The sequence below is a fragment of the Tetrao urogallus genome (assembly GCF_951394365.1).
Source record: "Tetrao urogallus genome assembly, chromosome: 3".
Classification (NCBI taxonomy): domain Eukaryota; kingdom Metazoa; phylum Chordata; class Aves; order Galliformes; family Phasianidae; genus Tetrao; species Tetrao urogallus.
In genome coordinates, this window is record NC_136815.1 from 36,393,617 (window position 1) to 36,416,719 (window position 23,103).

The 23,103-nt window shown below is 37.7% G+C and overlaps 1 protein-coding gene across 1 annotated transcript in view; it reads left to right on the forward strand.

Moving 5' to 3' along the window:
- The window catches only part of NSMAF (neutral sphingomyelinase activation associated factor), a gene marked incomplete at both ends in the record, with an annotated part of 36,981 nt that extends 16,402 nt beyond the window's left edge, over positions 1 to 20,579 (forward strand). Inside the window, 25 exons of the mRNA XM_079533477.1 lie at positions 164 to 235; positions 599 to 646; positions 739 to 791; positions 1,285 to 1,414; positions 2,361 to 2,432; positions 3,263 to 3,371; positions 4,557 to 4,733; positions 5,606 to 5,685; positions 6,921 to 7,011; positions 7,104 to 7,167; positions 7,285 to 7,336; positions 9,059 to 9,179; positions 9,443 to 9,574; positions 11,240 to 11,282; positions 11,654 to 11,811; positions 13,003 to 13,111; positions 13,924 to 13,982; positions 14,636 to 14,703; positions 16,158 to 16,225; positions 16,467 to 16,590; positions 17,110 to 17,193; positions 18,239 to 18,389; positions 18,829 to 18,931; positions 19,532 to 19,641; positions 20,485 to 20,579. Of these exons, the coding sequence (XP_079389603.1) occupies positions 164 to 235; positions 599 to 646; positions 739 to 791; positions 1,285 to 1,414; positions 2,361 to 2,432; positions 3,263 to 3,371; positions 4,557 to 4,733; positions 5,606 to 5,685; positions 6,921 to 7,011; positions 7,104 to 7,167; positions 7,285 to 7,336; positions 9,059 to 9,179; positions 9,443 to 9,574; positions 11,240 to 11,282; positions 11,654 to 11,811; positions 13,003 to 13,111; positions 13,924 to 13,982; positions 14,636 to 14,703; positions 16,158 to 16,225; positions 16,467 to 16,590; positions 17,110 to 17,193; positions 18,239 to 18,389; positions 18,829 to 18,931; positions 19,532 to 19,641; positions 20,485 to 20,579 (2,373 nt within the window). The remainder of the gene's footprint in view (positions 1 to 163; positions 236 to 598; positions 647 to 738; positions 792 to 1,284; positions 1,415 to 2,360; positions 2,433 to 3,262; positions 3,372 to 4,556; positions 4,734 to 5,605; positions 5,686 to 6,920; positions 7,012 to 7,103; positions 7,168 to 7,284; positions 7,337 to 9,058; positions 9,180 to 9,442; positions 9,575 to 11,239; positions 11,283 to 11,653; positions 11,812 to 13,002; positions 13,112 to 13,923; positions 13,983 to 14,635; positions 14,704 to 16,157; positions 16,226 to 16,466; positions 16,591 to 17,109; positions 17,194 to 18,238; positions 18,390 to 18,828; positions 18,932 to 19,531; positions 19,642 to 20,484) is intronic.
- Positions 20,580 to 23,103: the final 2,524 nt, after the last annotated feature.

Consider the following 23,103-nt stretch of genomic DNA (forward strand, 5'->3'; position numbering starts at 1 on the left):
TTTATAAAGATAAAAAAAACCACAACAGGTTTTACATAGATCTTTCAAATGTATACTGCAACCTATGGAAACATACTTTGACGAAGTTTACTTTTAATTAAAAATTTTTTTCACTGTACTGTATTTTAAACTATTTTTGTGGTAAATATGCTTTTGATTTTAGGACAAAACAGAACACCTATTCCAATTGGATGTAGCTGGGAAACTAGGAGATGTTGTGCAAACTCTACATCAGGTATGTAGTTATCACTACACACTTCTCCACATCATCTTTTTTGATATTTAATGGGAAGCTTCCTTTAAGTATTTCTAAAGGTGAAATTCTTGGAGTATCTAGTTTTGAAAATGCAGCAGTTGAGTATACCTTCTAGTTCTAAAGTCAGTTGTAAGCTACTCTCATTAGCTATGCAAGATAATCATATATAGACAAATTATTTGACAATAAACATGAGTGAATGTGTTAACTTTAAGGAGAAATAATAATAGCTCTTCTAGTATTCTTTTAGTCAACAAGAATGCTAATGCCCTCCACGTTGCTGTAGACTTTTAAACTGTGTGAGACATCAGTGCTGTATCACTTAAGTTCACTGTCCTTTAGCTCTACAGGGCTTCTTGTCTAGATAAGATGGGAGATCAGGCTGCCATGGTAAGTGTCTGATTATTTCAGAATATTACTGTTTCTAATGAAATTCTAATTGCATTTCAATCATAAACCATGTTTTTTTTCTTTCATATTAGATAACTGCTATACTGCAATCCCGTTTGGCTAGAACTTCATTTGATAAAAACAGGTATCTTTCTAATAACTTGTGGGAAAATGTTTTTTACCTGTTGGTTATTTAGTCTACAGCTCCATTACATAGTAGGTGCTTCTTTGAGCAGCACAAGTGTCTAAATTGCCGATTTATCTTTTTAACATTCTGAAAAACTTGGTGTGGAGAATAGGACGTTCTGTGAAGGTGTACATATTACTTTTTTTCATTTTTTCCTCTTCAGACTCTTCTGTTTATCCATGAATTTGTTCCAAGTTAGGTATCAGTAAATGCCAAATAAAGCAGTGCATAAGATAATTTAAGTAGTGATGGGTTACTGTTCTGAGAATGAAGCAGAACATATGACTTTCCTTTCTGGACTGCCAGTTAGAGTTCTCAACAAAGAACCTTCTTCATGCCTAAGGCATCCCTGTTCAGATGTGCCAAAGCTATAAACTAACCTGAAGAATTTAAGGATAGCTCTGCATATGTAAGAACCAGAGGTAAACTTACTCCCTTTCTTCACTTGTAGATTTCAAAGCATTTCTGAAACGCTGCGTATGGAATGTAAAGCAGAAATGGTGACACCACTGGTGACTAATCCAGGGCATGTGTGTGTTACTGATGCTAACTTGTACTTCCAGCCTCTTAATGGATATCCTGTAAGTGCCTCATACATGGTCTTGCATATGGTGTGAGCACACTGTTCCTCTATGGACAGTTTCCATTTTTTTGTATTATTCCTTTTAAATGCATGTGGGGCACATCTCCAAGGAGACAGTTTTCATTTCTGATAAAAGGTCCTTAGTTTTCTTGTAATTTATGCTGCTTTGTTATATTCAGTACTCTTAGGTTTTATTCTGAGCTGACTTTCTTACAATTGACAAAGCACAAAGTATCCTTTGCTTGTTCTCTGTTAATATTTTTAAAAATAACTTTCTGTAGCATATAATTTAAGACAAGTTTCTAATCTTACTCTGTGGTGCTGATCCTGTCTGGTGCGAGTTTTGGTTCACTTTGTATGAGCTAGGAAGTTTGTAGCTAGGTTTTCTATAAATCTGAATGTTTCTTTCCCTAATGGAAAATGGAGTGCATATCACAGTCATATAGCTGCTTTGGAACTTTGTCACAGAAATAGCAGCAGTAGTCCTATCAGGCCTCTAAGATACGAAAAACTTGTCCTGAGAAGTAATCTGCTTTTAGCTTATTATGATGGCTTATTATGACAGAATGCCATTCAATTTCTGTCCATCAGATGGCACCATCAGCAAATGTTATGCCCACTAACCTGATGGCTTCCTTACTTTTAATATAATTCTGTTCTGCTCATCTTTTGCTTGATTATTCTAACTGGCCATAAATTTGGTTGATGATACATTGTTATTTAGTCATAACCTGCTTTTCTGCTCAGACAAGAAGCTACAGCAAAGATTAACTTATTTTTGAAGTAGCTGCTTAAAACCACTGTTGGGCTGCTAACATGATGTGGAAGGATATAGCTTTTGTATTGCCAAGTGTCTCCAGTTCAGAGAAACTTCAGGTTAAGGTAGAAGAACATATATCTCCATCTTTTCTCTTCCATCCTTCTGCCCCATTTTCCCCCTACAGAAACCAGTAGTACAAATAACACTGCAGAATGTACGCCGCATCTATAAAAGAAGGCATGGTCTAATGCCACTGGTAAGCTCAAATACTTTTTTTTTTTTTTAAACAACATACTGTGTATATAGTTTCTTAAATGGACAAGTTGAAATTGTACACGTTGTTAGGCAGAGGTAATTTTAAAAACTATGGATTATATAGTGAACAGCACCCAACACTTTCTAGTTTTGAAGTGTTTTTGTTCCCTGTGTTGTCAAAAAGATGAAAACAGAAAAAGTGAATTCTGTCAAGGATGAAAAACTTCCTTCATAAGCAGTTGATGTAGGGGAGGAGAGAAGGGAGTACTTCCAGGAAGCAATTCATTCTATTTATCTCAAACACCTACCTTGGAATAGAATGAATTGCCTTCCCTTGGTGTGCTTTCTCCTTGGATTGATTCATGGAGGGAGTCTGATCACTAATGTAGATTGAAACTAATATGGAGTGAAGAACCCTGCTGTATGTGATTGAGGGATGATGACAGTGCTGCAGTGTGTGCTTCCTCAGTACCTCATTTCTGTGCTTCCAGTGTTTACACTGAAATTTCAGACTTGAACAAAACTTTTCTCTCAAAACACATTTAAACTAAAAAACAAACAACAACAACAAAAACATTACCTGCCCTTAAACAAGCCTAGGTAGAGACTGTCTGTGAACAGCTGTTAATCTTTTCACTTGATTGGGTATAAATGGAATATTTTCATGGTTGGAAGTAGGAAAGATGAAAATGTTAGACTTGTATGTATGCAAAACTATGACCAGCGCTGAGCTTTAGACATTAGTAACTGGAATATTCTGTAAAAGCATGAATGTTATAGCTTGTTAGTAACTGCTTTCAATTTACTTTTTCTCCCTCTTTAATTTCTAAGGGACTCGAAGTATTTTGCTCAGAAAATGATATATGTTCTGACATCTACTTGAAATTCTACAACTGTCAAGATCGCGATGAGCTCTATTACCTTATTGCAGCATACATAGGTTTGCAGCATTTAATTTATTAATTTAGTTTGTAGTTCTTTGCAAGGAGAAATTTGTCTGGATTTTTCTCTCTTGATTTGTGGGAAGAATTAAAAGATGTATTAGCCATAAGAATTTTTAATGGAAGAAAGCAAAATTCAAAATGGACATTGAAAAGTTGCATGTTTTGTTTGTATTTGAAGGGCTGAGTATGGAAGTTGAGATAACATTATTAAAGTGAAACTGATTATTTTGATCTGCAACTTAATATGTACCTTCAAAAAAAAAAAAAAAAAAAAGGGACTATCTTAAACAGAAAAGAGTATATGAATATATAAGATTGATTCTGCTGAATTTTGTTTTGTATGGGTGGATTCCTCTCATGCCCTAGTAAGTCTTCCCTGGCTGTGAACAGGGACATCTGCAGCTGGATCAAGGGAACATCTGCAGGGACGGAGCATTCACCACGTCTCTGGGCAGCCTGTTCTGCTGCGTCCCTAACCTTATTGTAAAAAAACCATCTTCCTTATATTCAGTCTAAATCTCCCATTTATTTTGTAGTCATTTCCTTTTGTCCTGTCACAAAAGACCCTACTAAAGAGTCTGTCCCCTTCCTTCTTACAGCCTCCCATTAGATATTGAAAGGCCACTTTTAGGTCTGCTTGGACCCGTCTCTTTTCCAGGCTGAACAGCCAGTCCTTACAGGGGTGGTGTTCCATGCAGGAGAAAACTCTTGTAAACAAATGGATTTTTAAATGCACACATAAATATCTGAACTCTCCTCAGGCCCAGCAATGGATGATGAAACCTACCCTTCTAAAACACAGTTACGTTCTTACTTCTATTAAGTCCTTTATTCATTACTTCCTAGAAAATGAATGGATCTTCTGCATACCATGAACAGAAACATTCCAAAATACTAGCATATGTGCTGAGAAAATTAACTCCACTAACAGTCAGGTTCTTTCCCATCCGTTGTTTCCATATTCAGTTTTAGTACGCCTGCAGACCTATCTGAACAGGACTTACAGGATGTGTTAAGTATAGCAGCTATTGAAACATAAAATCACCACTTAATTCTAACTTTTGATTTTAAGCTTCTGTGCCAAGAATAACTTTATAGTACCTTGAATAATGCTAATCTCTGTGATATTTTATGAGTGGAACTGCAAACCTCAAAACCCTTAATGTTTGATTTTATTTTAGAAAATCATATTACGGAGCATACAGCTGAGAGTTACATGTTGCAATGGCAGCGAGGACATATATCAAACTACCAGTATCTGCTTCATCTCAACAATCTAGCTGACAGGAGCTGCAATGATCTCTCCCAGTATCCTGTATTTCCCTGGATCATAGCAGACTACTCTAGTGCAGAATTAGGTATGTGTATGAGACAGCACGTTAGTGCATCATGCTTGGCAGCTTGGGGGGAGGCATCAGGAGTGTGTTATGCTGCATGATGTTCCATGTATAGCAGGATGCACCTGGTGTTACTGACCTTGCGTGTTTTCATGCGTTCTTACTCTGGAGTTTGGTGGAAAAAATACTTCAATTGTTCCACTTTTTCTGTGGAAAAACTTCACTTGTCAGAGTGTTTTGCACCTGTCCGGTCACTTTGAAAATTAGTAGTAGTGAACATTCCAAGACTGCCTCTGATTCTAAGAAATGCATAAGGACCACCTTAATGGCCATCCATGGCATGATTTGGATGCATTGAAATGAATAAGATCTAGGCATTCTTGGGCAGGTTTTTAATATTGCAAGTTAAAAAGAAGCTAACAAGGCTTGTGTCTAAATAGGCTTCTTGTTTAAGGGCCTTTTTTAATGTGTGTTGGAAGCTTGTTCTTTAGAGGATTGTGTTCCTCTAAAACCAGCAGAGTATGGGAAGCATCTGCTCAGATACTGCAGTCTGATTGTTTGGTAGTTTTGAACTGTAGCATGTAGAAAGAAGACAGTACTGGTTAGCAACTGGTAGCATGCATCTTGTGCGTCAGGTGATGTTAGTTGCAATAGCTGTCAATGATGTCTAACTTCTAGTTCATAAGCAAGAGATTCGAGATAAGTCTACTGGGAAGTAAGGATACAAGTATGTGCTTATGGTAAGAATTTTATTCTCTTGCAGTTGGGGAGAAGAGAAAAGAACTTGGGTGCTTCTGTGGATTTTGTTGTTTTTCTATTGTTAGGGTGTTTTTCAGTTTTTGATCAGAACGTATTCCTTTGTGGCGGGAACTATTCATGGTCTGTTTTTTCAGATCTGACAAAACCTGAAACATTCCGTGACCTCAGTAAACCGATTGGTGCCCTGAATAAAGAGAGACTGGAGAGATTATTGGTATGTCTATCTTGAACTTTATCTGTAGTACGCTTTTGGCCTTGTGCGTGTTAGCAATAAAAGCAGCTTTGTCAAGCAACCTTTAAGTATGCAGATCTGTCAACAATCTCTTAACCTTATCAGAAACAAACTTGCCTATAAAACTTCATCACAATTGTTTTCAGGTTAATATTTTTCAGCACCAATTTTACAAGTGAAAAATTTCAAATTATTCTAATCTAGTTTATCTCTCTTAGTACCATTCCTGTGTGTTGTACCTTTAAATGTTCTGCATAGATGGTTGGTTGTTTTTTATAGTAGTTATAAACTGCCAAGTCATATAACTGGAAATATGAAGCTTTAAGAGCAAAAGATTAAAAAAAGCATAATGTAAAATATGGCAAAGTAGTAGCAATGCAAAGTATTTCTGTTTTAGAAAAATGCAGAGTTTGAGTGAGAGTGCTTCAAAGGGAGGAAATACAGATTCATGGAGATTGGAGTATCATGAAGATTCCACACGCAGATAATAGTGAATAAATTTCTTCCATTTCTCAAAATAAGCAGACATTCTTTTTTATAAGCAGTCAAATATACCATTAGAGTTAGAAGGTCCTCAATTTCTTTGCTTTCAATTCATCATATAACATAATCTTCTGCCATGGTAAGGTTGCTATTCCCAAATCATTTACAATTCTTAAGATTCTGGAGAGTACAAATATGATCACTATTTCATTTTCAGTAACAGTAAATAAAGATTTCTTTCTAAGATTAGGCTGTTTCCTCAAACTGCTAGCCATCTCATGCTTACTGCACTTATTTAGAGTACAGTAGGTTTTAGGGATAACCTGTGAGAAAGGTTAAGTCTTGAAGGAATGTGCCAGGTTGAGTTCAATCAATGTGTTCTTCCATAACCTTAGAAAAGTTCACATGAAAGATAAAAAAGGAGGGCTGTGTTCATGCTACTTTGAAGTTATATCACTGCCTTAGCGTGTGGAAAGTAAGAGAATGAGAAAGCTGAAGACCTGATAATTCTGGATGATAAGTTATAAGAACATTTGTGTGTTACTGATTTACTGACCTGATTAAATCTGCATGCTTATTAGTGCTTAAAATGTGCTTTGTCTTTGGGAAAAAGAAATGTAATGGGTGGCTCTTATCTCTCCCCTTCTTAAATAAATCTATAGAGATGGTGAGTAAAATCATGAAAGCAAGCAGGAGCACTGATACTAAACAGACCTCTCTTCGTTATGTTGTAGACACGTTATGAGGAAATGCCAGAACCTAAGTTCATGTATGGGAGCCACTATTCATCCCCGGGTTATGTTTTGTTTTATCTTGTTAGAGTTGGTAAGATTGCTTTTATGTGTTCTCTGTTCAGACATTTGCCTCAAAAGCAGGCAAGGTTTGAAGGCAGATGATGACTTTTTATTTCTCTCTAGCTCCAGAATACATGCTCTGTCTGCAGAATGGAAAGTTTGATCATGCTGACAGAATGTTCAACAGGTTTGTTTACATTTTCTCTGTATGTAAGTTGTCATTTTAAAATGGGCATCAAGGGAGTGCAAAGCATTAGAAAATGTTAGAAAACATTTTAAAATGTGTAATTGATATGTTGTCTAGTGTTGCAGAAACCTGGAAAAACTGTTTGGATGGCGCAACAGATTTCAAAGAGGTAAATGGCCAGAAAATAACTGAAGTCTAAGCACTTGTGCAGAACTTTTCTCAGATGTCTCCTGTTGATCTTAATTCATTTATATTTTATCTCAGCTATTGATGGCATTTTATGTATCCTTTCATGCTTTGAAGTTTTTTCTCTGTAATTGTGTGATTCCTCTTATGGCTTTCTATCTTTTAATTTGATAGAAGTGTCATTATGAATGTTACAGGGATAAGGGGGAAAATGTACAATTGTAGGTATTGTGTTCATCTACTGGAGTCTCTCTAGGATTTGGCTGCGTTATAAGGTTAAGGAGGATGGTGCAGATGGTAGAAGGAAGGGATGCCATCTAAAAGGACATGGACAAGCTTGGGAAGTGGGTCTGAGGGAACCTCATGAGATTCAAGGTTATCAAGTGCAAGGTGTTGTGTTTGGGTTAGGGTAATCTTAAATATCTGTGCAAACTTTTGAGAGCAGCTCTGTGGAGAAGGACTTGAGAATGAATCAGTATTATGTGCTTGCAGCTCAGAAGGCCAACTGTATCCTGGGCAGCATCAATAGAGAGATGGTCAACAGGGCAAGGGAGGTAATTGTCCTGCTCTGCTATGACCTTGTGAGGCCCTATTTGGGGTGCTGTGTCCAGGCCTGGGTCCCCCAGTACAAGACAGATGTGGGTCCAGAGAAGAGCTGTGAAGATATTTGGAAGGCTGGAGCACCCCTCTTTTGAAGAAAGAAAGGTTGAGGAAGCCCAGTTTGGAGAAGACCTTGTTGCAGCCTTCCATTATTTAAAGGGAATTTATAAGAAGGAGAGAGACTGACTCTTTGCACAGTCTAATAGCAGTAGGGCAAGGCAGAATGGTTTAAAACTAGAACAGGGAAGATGTGGATATCATGAGGAAATTCTTCAGAGGATGGTGAGGACTGAAACAGATTGCCCAGAGAAGTTGTGATTGCCCCATCCCTGTTGGGTGTTCATGGCTAGGTTGGATGGGGCCCTGGGTGATGTGATCTAGTGGCTGGCAGCACTGCTGTCACAGTGGGGGGACTTGGAACTAGATGGGCCCCAAGGTCTCTTTGGACCCAAGTTATTCTACGGTAACAATGTATTTGGGATGTTAAACAATAGACATTTTAACTTGGGTTTTTTGAGCTTTATAAAACCAGTACCTCGTAGAATATGTTGAATGATTAACTGCCGACTGGTGGGTGATGTTAAATGTTTTTTATTGAAGTGATTAATGATAATTAATTTTTAAAATTATATAATGGAAGAAGTAAGAATGGTTAGCTTTGTTGGTCTTTAAATAACTGATCTAAATTCTCAAACTTCTGTCATTCTAGTTGCATTCTAGATTTTTGTTATGAATCTTACCTGATGTCTTAAAATTAAGAAGGCAGCTATACAGTTAGAGATCTGAAGATACTCTTGTTGTTATGAATTCACATGCTACATGTACTATATTAAAAATACATAAGCCCTTGAATTTAGTTTGGATAATTGCCTTGGTAGTGGACAGGATGCCTGATACTTGGAAGTTGAAATTGTAATGTAAGGAAGTTTCTAGTGCTGCTCTTCTGGCAAAGAGGAAAGCTTGGAGGAATTACTATCCAACTTTAGGGCTTAATGTGTGAACTTGAGTAACTTTGTTTTTACTGAATGTCTTCTAGTTAAAATGACTGAAGCTAAGCTGACCTCAGAAATTTTTCCTTTCTTATTTTTTTTTTCTTTTCTACCAGTTGATTCCGGAATTTTATGAAAATGATTCTAGCTTTCTAGTAAACAGCTTGAAATTGGATTTGGGAAAAAGACAGGGTGGAAAGATCGTTGAAGATGTAGAGCTTCCCCCTTGGGCATCAGGTAGTAGTAGTCCAGCTTCTTGCATTATGAGTGAATTCAGGATTATCATTATTATTTCCTGGGATCATATTTCTCTCAAAAGCTCTCATAGTTACCTCCTGAAGTAATTTTTGCTCTTAAGCATTGATATATTCTGTAGTTGTGTTTAATTTTCATGGCAATTTTGAGTTTAGTATGGGTCTTCTGGTTTGGTTCTTTCTGTAAGAACGGGGAGAGGTGATGATAGTAAGTGGGAAATTTTTAATTAACCTGTCTCTTGCCAGGTCCTGATGACTTTCTTCAGAAGAGCCAAGAGGCTTTAGAAAGTCAGTACGTTTCAGAGCATCTTCATGAGTGGATTGACCTCATATTTGGCTGCAAACAAAAAGGAAGCAAAGCTGTTACAGCTTGCAATGGTAAGTATACATTTCACTGAAGTAACAAAACCAAAACTTTGATGATAAATTGGCTTTGATCTTTTATTGCTGTGCTTTAAATGCTTGATCCTTAAAGGAGATACAGGTTTTCCTTACCTGAAGTAGTATCTTGCTTGAAAAATCTATTGCCTTTATATTTGAAGATGTAAAATCTTACTCAGGGACATGATTTAGGGGAGGGTTGTTAGAGTCAGGGTAGTATGGTTAGGTTGCAGTTGGACTTGATGATCTTTAAGGTCTTTTTCAACCCGACCAATTCCATGCTTCTAAAACGGTAGCTGAGATGATTCTGCAGTGTTGCTGTTATTTACTTACAGTGCAGTACAGCAATGTAGTATTCAAGTAGTGTGCCTCAGTTAGGAACGGGAGTTTGAGGGAGCAGCCACACAGACAGGTATTCAACATTCCCTGTGCTGTGATTGTAGTGTGAGAATTTCAATTCAGAAATCCCCCTCCTTCCCCTCTCATTTAAGTGAATTGAGAAGGAAAAGGAGGAGGTAATGGGCTACAGCTGTTGAGGAGCATGAACGGAGGAAAAAGTACGTGGGTAACCAGATTTGTCCTTCTGTAGCACGTGTGCTTTTTATTCTATGTAAGTAAAGGTTAAATGTTTGACATATTGTTTTGATCTTGTAGGTAGCTATTGTAAATTCTTATAAAAGAAGCTGTTGCTCAGTATTTGTTATGTTGGTGTGCTGAAGTTCTCTGGACATCATAGTAATATCAATGATCAATCTGTTTAACAGTGTGATATTTAACCTAACTGTGTTACTGCCTGATAAGGAACCATCTTCTCACTAAAGGAAGATTAGCAGATGCACAGTATAGGAAGAAGATGATTTTGGTTATTCCAGAAACCCTGATTATAAGCAAGAGAAAATTTGAGACAGGCAGGTTTTGTTTTTCTTAAACTTACAATTACTGGGAAAGAATGCATAAGCAATCTTAATTTTGATAGTCATTGCTTTCTACTTCTAGAGAGAGCTGATGTGATGTGAAAATCCATAGATATGAATATGCTTCCTCATGCACCTTTGAATTGTGATTAGCTGTATTTTGAGCTTGCAGGGTCCAGTTACCATATGATTAGGTGTCATAAATGTAAGGTAAAATATGCCAGACTCTGAATAAAGAGAAGTAGTATTTATGTTACGGTATCTGTATTGTTATTGTGCAGATCTACTTCTAAAGCAAAACATGCTTCTCTTGATGCAGTGTGATTTATTTATTTTTTTTTTAATTAATGTAATGAACTGCAAGACCCTCTTGAGTAGATAAGAGAGACAGAAAGGACCATGTCTACAAATGACTTGGTATCAAGAGACAGAGTGTTCATATACTGAGCTCCCAATGTAATTAGCAAAGTTTGCAATCCACTACCACTTTATCAAATGAACTGCAGCATAGATAGGCTTTTATGATCTTTCTTGCTGTATTTTGTTACCTGTCTATAAAATAACCGAAGATCTAGTCACATAGCTATGCATTTTTGAGGAGTTGGGAGGGCGTTCTCCTTCATGAAGATTAAATAAGCTGTCCTTCCTTTATGAAGGAGCTGGCTTTGGAAACTGCCTCCGAGTCTCCTAGATTCAAGCCCAAGATAAACATTGTATTTTTATATTGTACAAATATTTCTTTTTCCAGTGTTTCATCCATTAACTTATGAAGGAGGAGTGGATTTAAACAGGTAATTAAGAATTTGAATATTTTTGTAAAAACAGCTAAATGTATCGTCATCTCTTCACATTCTATGGTGGCTGTAAAAATAGCTGGTGAACTGATACCAGGCTGTCAGTTTTAATAGATGTTCAAAGACCCTTACTTGAACTCTTCTTCATGTTGATTTATCTGATTTATTTTTTTTTAATTATTATTATTACTGCTATTTTTAACTGGAGGTCACGTTGCCATCATACATAAAGGAAATTGTGAAGCTGTCATATGAATGCCTGTTGTAAATCAGTTCTGTGATGACCATAGTAACTCTTATGTGCAGCCTTGTGCTTCCAGGACAGAAACAGAGAACTTGCTCTAACTAACTGTGTTGCTTCTCTGAAGCATTATGGACCCCAATGAGAAAGTAGCTTTGCTGACACAAATCTTGGAGTTTGGACAGACACCAAAACAGTTGTTTACAACTCCTCATCCTCAACGGATAATGCCAAAAAGCTCCTCTAGAACATCTAGTCACAGTGTTTCCATAAGTGAATCTCCAGGTAAGTGTATAACAGATAAATTGATGTAACTGATTTGTAATTTGGAGGAGTTCTCTATCTTTTCCCACAGGATCTCATTATAGGCATCTCCTGGCCACTTGCCCTAGAAGCAGAGTCAGAATAAATCCATGAGCTTACCTATTAAAGGAGAAACAGGCAAGATCAGTCTCAAATCTGAAAATACACATATCCCGTAGCTGTGATCCTGCACTTTGCTTTATGGTCCAGTTCAGTCTCTGCCTTTGAAGATGTAGGAGGGCTGTGTTCCCTGGCCTTTTGTGACACTTCAGAATCAAACTGATACGACAGCAGTTTCTTTGACTGTCTCTGTAGAGACTAAATAATGTAGAGATTCATTCTGTTCTTGAACAGAACTGTCTTTATGGCAGTAAGCTTGAACTGAGAATTTAATCTGAGCATCTGGATATGAACATGTGAGACTGGGGTCTTTTTCCCCTCTACTGTTACTTGAGTGAAACTGCAGAGAAATTACTTTGTCCCTACAGTATATATTGGAAAAAAAAATTGGTAGAATAACTTCAAGAAAGGGATATGTAATGGCAGTACAGGTTTCTTTACAATGTCAAACTTTGCCCATTTTTCTGAAACTAAGGTTCTGTGGCCCTCATTATATGAACAGTGGTCTACTTTAAACTGGACTGAATCTCCAGGCTGTCTATTGAATGGGGAGACATTCAGTCTCTTGGTCGATTGTCCTTGATTTGCTGACCTTTTGATGGCTTTCATTTTTACATAGAGAAGCAAAGACGATTACTACTTACTTGGTAACCTGCAACTATACCGGTTGTGTATGGCTGTAATAATGGCCATGCCTCTTAAATGGTTCTGGTAGTAGGCCACATAATTCCTGTCAGATTTAGGCTTTTTATGATAATTTATATTTAGTGTGTTTCCACTTCTTTATCCCTTAACTTCTGAGACGCTGCAGAAAATAAACTTACGACATTCTTAATTGAATGTAAAAGAATAATAGGTAGGTGGCTTTGATTGCACTTTTCCATTTGGGAAACTCTTGACATTTCAATGTCTACAGTAACCAAAAATTTACATTCCTGGAGCTCTGCATGATTTCTGTATTTTGTGTTTATGTTTGTACCTTCACCTACTTCTTGAAGTTTATCTTTCTGATTTCTGCCCGTAGTAAAATTCTGTTGTGGCATTTTATTGCAGTATCTCCAAATGAAGAATCATTTGAAGATTTGACAGAAGAAAGCATTACACTTGCTTGGAACAATATTTCTAAACTAAGACAAGATGAACAATATAAAATTCACAAAGAGTAGGTACTGCTCTTCACTCTTCAGTCACAGTTGTTCCATCTAACTAGGGATAGGAGTATCTGCAAGTCTATTTGAATGACGGGTTAAGGCTTATGGTAATTTTTCTCTTTTTTTCTTTTTTGAGATAGCTGGGTTGGTTTTGTTTGTTTGGTTTTAGTCTGTGATGAATTACCAATCTAGAAAAGGTAGTTATGAGCTTAATTTTATTCCTTAGACAGATCTAAAGCAAGTTCATTCACATTTTAGAAGCAGACATTAATACCCATTTGCCAAAACTGTGATAGCAGCAGCTAGATAAGCATTTCCACTTATTTCTTCATACCATTTAATTTGAAAGTTTAAGCCAATTGAAAGTTAAGCAACTGCACAACCCAGAGCTGCCTCCTTACGAGGAGTCTGTAATGTCTCCAGCCATGGGCAGTAAGGTAATCCAAGCACCACACTGGTGTTCTGATGGGTTCCTAGGGAGCCGCGCACCAAGCAGCCCAATTTCAGGTGAACTTTGACAAAGCCCAGCTAATCCCACACTGGGAAGATTGAATGGGAAACCATTGATCCTTTCACGTGGGCATGTCCTTTCCAGCGAGGTTGAAGTTCTTGCAGAACAATATAGGGAACCTGTACTGATGATAGTGAGGTATATTTGAGTATGTGGGCATGTTGCTCACCACTGCAGTATTTTTAATCTCATTGAATATCTTAACTTTTTAAATAGAAATCAAATAACAGATTTCAGCAGTATTTAATTTGCAGTATTGTGGGTAAGTTTCAAAACTTATGAAATAACTGATGAGCATATTTGTATTAACAGGGCAATTACTGGAATAGCAGTCACCTGCAATGGGTCTTCTGTTTTCACCACATCCCAAGGTGAGTATTATTGCAGTTATTTCCTCAAACCTGCAGTGCAAATGCTTCAATATGAACTTAGGACACCAAGTGATGCTTTGTGAACAAAACAGCGCGCAACTTTCAAATGTGAAGATTAAATCCCTAGAATACCTTCACTGGAAGCAAAATTAAGGTAGTGTTCAAGGGTATTTCTTCCAGAATCACTGAGTTCTCATTTGTTTGGGTTTTTAAAGGAACATGGTCCCAGTGTTCTGCCAAATGCAAGATACTCATTTTCACTTTCTGCCCTATTGCTTCTTACAAATACTGAAGTTTTCAAACAATGTCAGTACTTCTGTTTACTTTTGGTTTTTGACGTTCCCAAGACACCTATTATAGAAATTAATGAAGCCAAATAGATATTTCCTGTAATTAAATAGCTTAAGTATGATTTTTTTTTTTATTTTATATATTTTTTAAGTTGTCTGCGGATTTCAATGTTGTCCACATGTGGGCTTGTGAAAGTGTTAATTTATCTCCTTAGATTATTAATTCAAAGACTGAAAAAAAAGTACCTGATTTTTATAACTAAATATATGAATCTTCAAACAGATACAAAAATTTTATCTTCTGTAATATCAACCAGTCATTTTACAGTCATACAGTCATGTAGTATTGTTCTTTATACTTAGACTCAACTCTGAAGATGTTTTCCAAAGAATCCAAAACACTCCAAAGAAGTGTGTCCTTTTCAAACATGGTAAGTTGCTGTCAAAATAAAAACATCATTAGGAATCTTTTGAAAGCTACTCATAGAAATGTCTCTTGGTGTAGCTCAGTGTGTTCTTCCACATGTCAGTTATATGACATGTGGATAATTTAGCAGAATGAATTGAGATTGCTTCTCAGGTCTCCAGGGAGAGAGAACACATTCTTTGAACGCAGCAAGGGAGCATTAAATGGTTCTCTTCTGTGTTAATAATGTTCTGAGTTTTCTGCTATATAGAGAAGGTCTTGTGGTAGACTAAGATACACTGGCATGAGCAGACACGTCTTTCCAAACAACTTTGAATTGTTGTTCAAGCCCAGAAACAAAGCTTGAATTATACCCATGTTCAGGTCATACTCAAAGTGTTTGGAGTCTGTCAGTCAGTCAGCTGAAGAATGCAAAGGACAGGGAGTGGAATCTTAGCTGTGTGAATTTTAGCAGTCCTTGCTTCATGAGCGATAATCTCAGCAACCTCTGAACAACGTGCTTCTCAAACAGAACTTTGAAAGGGATTCTGTGTTTTATTTTCTGTGCTTGAGTGCTGGGGCCTGAGCTGGGTCACTTTCTGAGTCATTTACTGAGACAAGTAGGATGCATTAACACTCCTCTGTACCTTCCTCTCTAGAGGAAAGGGAAAGCAGATATGTTGCCCAGATAGAAGCCATAGTATACTCTAGCACATCCCCAAAGAAGCTGTAAGATCAAGACACTACTGCCTGCCATGGTATGCTCCTCTTGATGCTGTAAAAAGGGAGCCCTTCACTTAATCCTAGTCCAAGTTAGTCACTAGTGAGGAGGTTGTGTACCTTTCTGTTCTCTTCCTCTTCACTCTCTCCTGCCCCCTTGGTAGTTTCAGTGTTGATGTGTTGCAGCAAGGCCAGAAGCTATAATCTCTTTGCATTCCACCTGCCTGCTAGAATGTTTTTAAGAGCAGATTACTGTTCATTTTTCTAATGATACTTACAGGAGCATTGCGCTGTTGTGGTGTTTTGTTTTTTTTTTTTTTTTGTTGCTGAGAATAATAGAAATTACATGGCTACATCCATTGCTTGAAAGAGCAGAGCAGAGTTACTGTCATGGGGGGGGAGAGGGAAAAGCATGAAAGAAAACCTGTTTTTTCAGGTTTCTGTTTTCATATAGAATTGACATAGCTTGAAAGATGAAAAGCTGGCTCGGTTTCTCCTGAGTGTGGAATCATGTGCAACATACATGAAGTACTTGAAAAAAGGAGATCCATTGGCTGTGCCTGTGTTTCCCAACTTTGGAGTTAACTTTGTATTTACTGGAGTTTTTCATAAGGCTTTTCTTAATTAACATTCATGCAACACCGGAATGCTGCACGCAGAAAAGATTACTATGCTCCTTGTTCTCCAGAACCACGTTAATGTGTCTCTCTTTGAGGGTCAGAAATAGAACACTGCTTTGTTTTTCCTTTTCTTCTACAGGCTTTGTCATCTTGTATCATCTTGCCAGGAGATACCACTGTCATAAGTTCTTCATGGGACAATAATATGTGAGTATTTACTTCCTGCTGACTCTGCTGAATTATATTGAGTACCTTGGTAGTTATAATTATGGCTATAGATACAGAAGATCACTGATAAAATGCAGTATCTGTACTTCTACATTTGTTGTTTTTTTTTTTAGTCTGGTTCCTGTTAAAAACTGTAGAAAAAAAAGTTATTTTCATCAATTCAGAGAAAACTGTTTATGTTACCTGAAGGTGTAACACTTTCATGATCTCTTCCTGTTAGATATTTTTATTCAATTGCATTTGGAAGACGGCAGGACATCTTAATGGGACACGATGATGCTGTCAGCAAGATTTGTTGGCGAGAAGGGTGTTTATATTCTGCATCTTGGGATTCCACTGTAAAGGTTTGTAGACAAGTTTATAATACTTCAGTAGCTATTTATTGCTAGCAGTTAATATTTGGCCAGAGGCATGCATTGGAGTGGATGCATCTGTTATGTTCTAGTAATAAATACATGAATAATTTTATATAATATTTATAAGTCACTACAAATAATATAATAAGTACAAGTAGTTTATCTTTTGTTAGCTTTGCCTCAACTGTGTTTCAAAGCTGGAGTGTTACTTTAAAAAAAATAATTTGGAAGTTAGAGATAGGAAAGAATTTCCCAAAGCCTTGTGGTAAGTACCCATTCATTGGTGTGATATACAGCACCTTGGTAACCTACTGGGAATCAGCACAGTCATGTTTAAGGTGTTGCTCTGCTTAATGTGAACAGTTTAAGGTGCCAGTTGCTGTTTTGCCACACAGATGAGGCCTGCAGTTACACAAGCAGCACTTGTAATGTGAGCATTAAGCAGTGGAGAAACTCATCCGATTTTACTAATGCTGCTTTGAACAAACTTTAATGTCTGTGTTGTAGGTGTGGAAATGTGTACCTGGAGAGACATCGAGCAATAAAAGAAACTGTTTTGAATTGCTTGCAGAGTTAGAGCACGATGTTAGTGTAAGTATGCTGACAGAGATGCAGTACCAGATTTGAGATTGTATCACGTGATCTCAACTCTCAGTTTAACAAACAACTAAAGTATGAGGATTGTCTGGGGTGATGTTTCCTTTTGCTGTGCGTTTTTTCTCTTTTGGGGTTTGGTGTTTCTGGGGCGGTGAGTTGCTTTGTCTCGTTGGCTTTTGTTGGCATAACTTTGCCTAAGATGAGCGTGCTGTTCTCCAGCATCCCCTGCTTCCTTTGCTGACAAGTCTGCTCTTAAGGAAGAAAGCCACAGTAGGAAGAGTTCTGCTTTGTGGTTTTTATTTTGTTTACTTGTTCATTTATTCTTATTTGCTTTGGTCAGCTTGTTTGCACAAAGTTCAAGGTTGGGGGAGGTGGACAGCAGAGAGGGAGTTGGTTTTCGTTAGTTTCCTTCTTTGCTTTTGCTTTTTGAAAACTCAAGAGTGAGGATTTTTTTTTTTTTCAGTATTTTTATTGTTACTGCTTCCTAATGAAACTCTTCCAAAGGCAAACAAATAAAAAGAATTGAGTTACTGCTGGTTTTTTTTTGTTTTTTTTTTAAACATACTCCAAAACACATTGCTGAATTTCACAGTAAATGTATAATCACACTCTGTGCAGTTAATCACATGTAACTGTGCACTTTTTCTTATAGCATCTAATGTTGTAACAATGAAGAATGGTGTCCAAGGGTATTTTTAAAAGAAATTTCTAGCCATTGGTTCTTTCTGATAAAGGGTAAAATTTTGCATTTATGTTGAGAATATGAGTACTAAAAGTAGTAGGAAATGTCACTTTGTGTTTCCTCTTCTACAAAGAAGTACTTTAAAATATGTTTTTCTTCAGATATTTTAAAGGGAGCTGCCTTTTACATTTTCTCAGTAATAACTGTGCTTAAAGATGTTGCAGAATTAAATTCAAAATCTGTTGACAATAAAATGGCATCTGAACGGCTGATGGACTTTTTTGTGTATATTTAAAACTTGTTTTGAGACAGCTTACATGGAAGAACAGGAAAATCATGGGATGTTTAACTTCCTAGGTAAATACGATCGACCTTACTGCTTCAAACACTATACTAGCATCTGGAACCAAAGAGGGTACCATTAGTGTTTGGGATGTTACCACAGCAACAGCGTTACACCAGTTGCCTTGTCATTCTGGTACTGTGTTTGATGCTGCTTTTAGTCCCGGTATGTTGGATTTCAGTTTTAACATATAAGTCTGGGAGTTTCCTGATTACATGTAATACGCTCTGTTATTGAAATTACTAGTCTAAGGGGAATGGTGAGATCTACCAGAAGGTATCCTTGCCTGCAGCAGGGTAGTTGGAACTAGATAATCTTTAAAGGTCCCTTCCAATTCAGTCATTCTAATTCTATGACATGCTTCTCTGCTTTAAAGAAATCTTTAATTGATGCAAGGCCATAACAACTTGTAAACCAGTAGTCTAGATTGTAGACCAGTGTTTATCATTGTATGCTTGCAGACAATGTAAAGTACATTTTCTCTAAATAAGTAGGTCAGGCCTATCACAGCCAACATGCCATACTGCAGACTGTGATGATAACTGGGACTGTGTGTCTAAACATGCTCCTTTTGTTTGTTGTCATGGTTTGCTCTCTTGTGTAGATGGCAGACATCTACTCAGTGCGGGAGAAGACTGTTGTTTTAAAGTAATAGACGTACAGACTGGAATGCTTATATCTTCTGTGACTGCTGATGAGCCACAAAGGTAATCCTGAGAACATCCATATGGATTATGAAGTTGCATGGCCAGCTTAGTTAAATGTAGATGCTCAATGCATTTCTTTTTGCCATAGCAAAAAGAAAAGTGTGATAACAGTGAAGGTACTGGATACAAAATACTTAATTTGCACTTAAGTGCAAAGGCTTTTGAGTGCTTTCCAGGCAAGCTTTTCAAAAAGGGATAAAAGAAACAACTGTTTAAGGAAGTAATTCTATTCTTTATACAAAGTTAAAGATGGTGTTTAAGAAGAGCTGCTTAGCTGTAGCACCAACCGGCTCTTCCAGAACTGATGTTTCTAGCAAGCGGCCAGTTCTCTTACTTGCATCACTTGTCAATAACCTTTATTTTCCAAAGCTCCTTTTCTGTGTAAGCTAAGAAGAGATTGCCTTTTGAAAGATAAAGAGCAGTCAGCTAATACTTCTACTTTTTTTCACCAACTAAAACGTATACAATGCTGTGTCATGTAAACAGATGAAGATTGAAGTAGGAAACTGGCAGTAGCCTTTCCAATTTGTTCTATCTTAGTCTGAAATTGCTCAGCTTGTATACAAAAGTTAAGTGTACTAATGAACAGTTACTTTGCAGGTGCTTCAGATGGGATGGAAATACTGTCTTGTCAGGAAGTCAGTCTGGTGAATTACTGACTTGGGATCTCCTTAATGGAAAAGTTACTGAAAGAATCAAAGGACATGCAGGTATGCCTGAGCTGTTCTTGTTCTCAAATTACCTGGAAGCTTCCTATTTTCTGTCTGTGTTAGTATTGACCAATTTTGAGAATCATTTGCTCCACTCAGTGGCTCATGATATTACACGTACCTCTTTCTTCTGTCCCAGGTAACACCTGAACCTCCTAGGAAGTATAAACAACAGTACTCTTCCAGTGTTATTGCAAGAATGAAGAGGGGCAGATGCATTGGTGTTTTCTAATTAGCAAAGTTAATTGTTAGACTCACAGCCTAGACAGACTGTGATAAAGTTATTTTGGATGGGTGTTTGTAGACATCTTATATGTACCTGCCTTGTCTTCAGTATGCTAGCAACTCAACTGCAAGAAGGGAGGAATAACTTAGTTTTACTTAGTTTGCTTTTATGGCTGCTTTCATGAATAGTCATTTCAAACTTCCCCCTAATGGTAACTGAAGCTCTGGAATTTGAGCTGTACAGAGATCAGTCTGTAGCCAGGAGAATCTTTAAAAGTGAGCTGCTAGGCTACATACCTACAATACAAAAAGCCCAAAGGGCAAAGTGAAAAACTTTCTAGACAAGCCTGTCCCCTTTCCCAGTGAATCCTTATGCTACTGTGATCTATATTGTACATGTCAACTTACAGTTTGCCTCTTCTTCCCCAAGTGGCTGAGGCAGTGTACCAAGAGGTCATGAAGGTTAACAGGATACAAGGTGGCTCTTCTTACAGTAGTGCATGTACTGTCAGTGTAATCCAAGATACTGATTGATGATCCTAAACTGACTTAAATACGTTCCATTCTCTTGACTTCTACTTGTGTCCGGTTTGATTTCTTTTATTTCTTTTCCTCCAGGTGCTGTAACCTCCATGTGGATGAATGAACAGTGCAACAGTGTTATTACTGGAGGGGAAGACAAACAAATTATATTCTGGAAACTGCAATACTAAGTGCCTTTCCCTCCAGCTGTTTAAATGAACTCTTTCATTTTAAACCAAACCTTTTAAAGGAACTTGACTGTGTGCAATGATGGTTACTGAAGTTCAACCAGAAAAGAAGCTTTGCTCAACCACAACTTTCTGGTGACTTCACTGAGAGCTCTTAACTTCAATAATGTATGTATTGGGTTTTCATAAACTACCAAAAATGCTTTGTCTAATAATGTGAGATAACATTAAAGACCTATTTTTCTGTAACTGAAGAGCTCCTAACTGGTAGTTACTGTTGTAGTGTGTTGTCTGAACCATTTCTAAAGTAGCAGCAGTTGCATTCTTTAAAAGATTTAAGATACTTGCAACATGACAATGGATGTACATCTCCCTTCCTACCAAAGATGCATATGATGGTAAACACTGCTTTGAACACTTACAGCTTAGGTAGTAAGTTGGTCTGAGCAGGGGTCAGTCTGCTTTACTATGTAGTCTCCAACTGTAGCTACCTGCAAAGGCAGAGGTGGTTTTTTTTTCCTATTATTGAACAAACAACACACTGAAAACTACAGCCTTCACACATCAGTCTGAAAGGGAACCAAGGATAATCATGAGCCCTTACTGTGGAGAAGTTTGATATTGACATACTATGCATATATCAGTCTTTCCCCTAATACTAAGATCTTGTAATATCTTTTCTTTTTAATGCCTTGTATCTGTTCTATTACTTTGTCTTCCTCACCTTGTTTTATTTGGCCTTCTCAGCTTCCTTCAGCTCTAGTACAGCATTCAAGTTTCATACCAAAGATTCTTGAGTACAGGTATAACTTGGGGGTTTATGTGAGCCCTTATTACTGCAACCCAGGGGTAAAGTGGTACTGTACTGGGCTTATTTTTCTCTGTAGGACTTCAGAATACACTTCCCTGCAAGGGGCTACTCTGAAGTTAAAGACTTCAAATACCAGCCCTTAGGGGCATATTACAGTAAGAGCCACCTGTGGTTCTGTTCCCTCAAGAGGAATATTTTTTTAATGGTGTTCTTTATTGCTGATGTTAAACTGCCTTGTCAGTGTGTTCAGGATGCCTCCCTGGAATTTCCATCACTCCTTTGAGTCTGGTTTTAGCCATAGTGCCTGGGTTTCAAAGGTTTCAGGGGGCAGCTGTTTCCTTGGAATTATTACAATTAATTTCCTCCTTTTGTATTACAACATAATTTAAGCTTGCTTCAGCTGCATGAAGCTTTTGCTACATACTGTACCTGCTGTTACCAGATTTACTTAACCTTGCCTTAAAATGTTTGGCTGTTGCTTGCTGTTTTTTCATTTTATTTCCTCAATACAGCTACATGTAGCCAAAAAGGCAGAGAAACCCAAATTCTACAAAGCACTGAGCAAGGTCACAATGAATTGTAGAGCCTGTTAAAAGCTTTGCTTCAGTTGTGCCTGTCTTTGCTTGTTTACCTCCACTCTCTCTCTTCCCTGGCTCACTGGGTTTTCTGCACCCAGCTCTTGCAGGAGTTTAAAACTTTTGTAACTTGTTTCACAAGGTAATAATGTTCTTCTACTCCATTCCTGCTACTCTGCAGTTGGGCAGCTTAGAGTTGCACTCCGGCATGCCTTGAGAAGCACAAAAGAACTTGACTACTACTAGCCTCCCACTTTTCACACCCTTCTCTTATTCAAGCTTTGGACACAGGCCCACTCCTTTGTCCCTAAAGGGCCCTCTACACAGCATATTAAGGGTTTTTCTGCAGATCTCCAGGGCTGTTGCTAGAATTTGTTTTCATCTGTCTAAAGAGACATAAAGGAACAGATGTACTCACTTATACACCATCTTAGGTTCCGGGGCTTTCTTAGGAACCTTACGATCACTGCTAGAAGTCACAGGTCCTACCCCCGTAAGGCTGAATCATAACACACTGTGTGACATCATTAATCAGTGCCACTAAGAGCTCACCCCAGTCACAGTCAGCCTGATCATTACTAACTGAACAATTCAATTAAAGAGGCTCCAGAATGAATTTCACCGCCACTGCAGTAGTGTATTAGCATTGCTTCTGCAAATGGGAAAACCCACAGCTACCTGTGTGTGCTAATACAGTGACCCCATAGCCTGTAGCTATCCACTGTCTGCTTTCTTCAAGTGTTTCGCATTCCCCTTCTGAAATATTCCCTTCAGTTAAATGAACAAGCAAGCAATTAAGGTACCTAAAGGTCTAATGTTTACACAGTTAGTGCCTGCAACAGAGCATGAAAAGGGAAACAAATTGCTGAACTTGGCATTTAGCTTCAGAACACTTAAAGACTCAGCTGAACCCATGCCTATGACCTAAACTTGCAGGTCACACCACCCATCAGCTGGTGTCCCCACCGAGTTTGGCACCTGCCACAGAGCAGGATGGATTGGAAAGGAAGGGGAAAAGACAGATTCATGTTGGTTGTCTTATTAAGGGAAAAATTAAAAAAAAAAGTTATGTAAAGACAATCACCACTACTTACTAGCAGACCAAAGCCCAGGTATCTCCAAGCAGCAATTCAGGAAGCAT